Here is a 2,101-nt window from a genome sequence, read left to right on the forward strand (position 1 = left end):
AGATTTAAGGCCCTTATCTCCCGCTGCTGCAGCAGCAGTGGAGCACTCGTCTTGCCCACAGCTCTCCACAGACACAGCCTTTCGTGTGCTGCCCCATGGGCTGCAGCATCGTGCCTCCCCGGAGCCTGGAAAGGGTGCAGAGGGCAGCGCTGGCGAGCTGCCCATCCCTGGACCACAATACGGCACCCAACTGCCCTGATTAAATACCTGGAACAAGTCTGCATCAGGAGAGGAAAGGTGAGGTACAACTGTGACTGTTTTCTTATTGCAGTACATTGCTGTGCACATCATACCTGATCAGATGATGTCCTTCGGGGGCTCCACTGATCCCTGCGCACTCTGCAGCCTTTACAGCATCGGCAAAATAGGAGGGCAGCAGAACAAGAGTTACACCAAGCTCCTGTGTGATCTGATCTCCAAGCACTTGCATGTATCTGCGGACAGGTAAGGCTGGGACATGATTTTAACCTTATTCTTTTGGCTTTCTGAAACTGCTTTGAAAGGTTTACTTAAAAACACAAAAAATCAGGAATAAGTCCCATGTGTTTGATGAAAATACTAAGTGATTGTCTGCAGTGTTTTCATGTCCAGTTAAGAGTTTGATGCCTCTGTCTTCCCCTTAAGACTCCTCTGTGAAATGGCTTCCTTGGAGCAGGGGAAAATACCAGAGGACTGACAAGTTGTGCAGTATATGTTTCGCCTCTGAGATGCGATGTCTTGTCCTCTGGTAATGTGAGGCTGAAAGCACAAGAGAGGAATGGTAACAGGCTGGAGCTGAAACACAAAGTAGAAACCAGCAGGCTGTGAGCAGCTCCCACGCAGGCTGTGGGGCTTTGGGAGCATGTGTTTAGTGGTGAAGGATGGGGAGAAGCTGCTGCCACTGCTGGGCTGGAAGGGAGAAGTGCAGAGCTGGCTCTGAGGGCCTGGTTGGCTTTCATAAGGCCGCCTGTCTATTTGACACGTGTGAAGGACTGCAGTGCTCAGAAACAAAAGATTTTGATCTCCGGAAATTATGCTAATCAAAAGCTGTCTGGTGTCTGGACAGTCCCTGGCTGAAGAAGAGTTTGTGTTTAAAAAAAAAAAAAAAAAAAAAAAAAAGTACAGTTGCAGGGACTGTGCAATATGGACTGTTTGGAGACCTTACTGGAGAAGTTAGATCTTGGTAGAAATGAAGCTTGAAGTTTCTTCTGAGGAATGGGAAGCACTGTCCCTTGTCCTGTCTCACTCATTACTACGAAAATGACTTAAGGCCATTTTTTTTTTGTCTTCCTGTGCCTCTTCTACAGGGTGTACATCAACTACTTTGACATGAATGCTGCCAATGTGGGCTGGAATGGCTCCACCTTTGCATAGAGCTCTCCTGTCTGTCTGAAGAACCTGCTCCTGGACCTACCCACATCCTGCCCCTTAGCAGAGACCACGGCACAAATGGCCCCGTGTTGCATTTTGTGCACTCTCACAGATTGATGGCTCCTTGCTAGTGTGTTTAAATATTGCTGCTTCAACATTCCTGTGTTTTCTCTGTGTAGAAAACAAATAAAGATTTAGAAGTAAGCTGTGTGGTGTAGGTTTTGGCAGGTTTGGGATGGAACTGGGCAATTGGCAACATACCTGTTTCATTCTGACTGCGAAAGCAAACAAAAGGAACGCTTTGTGTTTGGTTCTGTTTCTCAGACATATTTCACAGTACTGTTACACTGAGTGGCAGGTGCCTGACAGCAGTCCAGGGTTATTTTTACCTTGCTGGGCTCCAGAAGCTGTAGGTGCCTTCAGGGCTTCTCATTGCTCTGAGTTTTGGGGGGTTTTCTTGCTGTGTCCTCCATTGCCACAGCTGAACAGTCCTTGGGCCAGTGCTGTGCCTGCTACTCCAGGGAGGCTTTCCTCTGACAGCCGTGTGGGGCCAAGCAAGCAAGGAAGGAGTGGTTTTGTTGATTTGAGTTGAAGTGCTGCTACCCACACTGCTGGCTCCTTCCAGGGTGTGCTGTGGCAGCCGTGCGGGGGCCTGTGGTGCTCTGGTAAGCCGTCGTGCAGGCTGCCGGCCTGTCCATGCAGCAATGCTGCACTCTCCCGCGCCTCAGTGACTCTGGGCCGGGCTCCCGCC

The 2,101-nt window shown here is 49.6% G+C and overlaps 1 protein-coding gene across 1 annotated transcript; it reads left to right on the plus strand.

Annotated features, from left to right (window-relative positions):
• The first annotated feature begins 254 nt into the window (after positions 1–254).
• Positions 255–1,554, plus strand: LOC104269692 (macrophage migration inhibitory factor). The gene is made up of 2 exons (XM_009865196.1): positions 255–444; positions 1,287–1,554. The coding sequence occupies exons 1-2, from the start codon at positions 302–304 to the stop codon at positions 1,351–1,353; spliced, it is 210 nt and encodes a 69-aa protein (XP_009863498.1). The 5' UTR covers positions 255–301; the 3' UTR covers positions 1,354–1,554.
• Positions 1,555–2,101: the final 547 nt, after the last annotated feature.

The sequence above is a fragment of the Apaloderma vittatum genome, unplaced genomic scaffold, assembly GCF_000703405.1.
Source record: "Apaloderma vittatum isolate BGI_N311 unplaced genomic scaffold, ASM70340v1 Scaffold43792, whole genome shotgun sequence".
Classification (NCBI taxonomy): domain Eukaryota; kingdom Metazoa; phylum Chordata; class Aves; order Trogoniformes; family Trogonidae; genus Apaloderma; species Apaloderma vittatum.

Excerpts from the sequence above, each read along its gene's own strand:
- LOC104269692 (XM_009865196.1), top strand. The coding sequence starts at position 302 with ATGATGTCCTTCGGGGGCTCCACTGATCCCTGCGCACTCTGCAGCCTT. Across the intron at positions 445-1,286 it reads TTGCATGTATCTGCGGACAG|GGTGTACATCAACTACTTTG; the intron begins GTAAGGCTGGGA and ends CCTCTTCTACAG.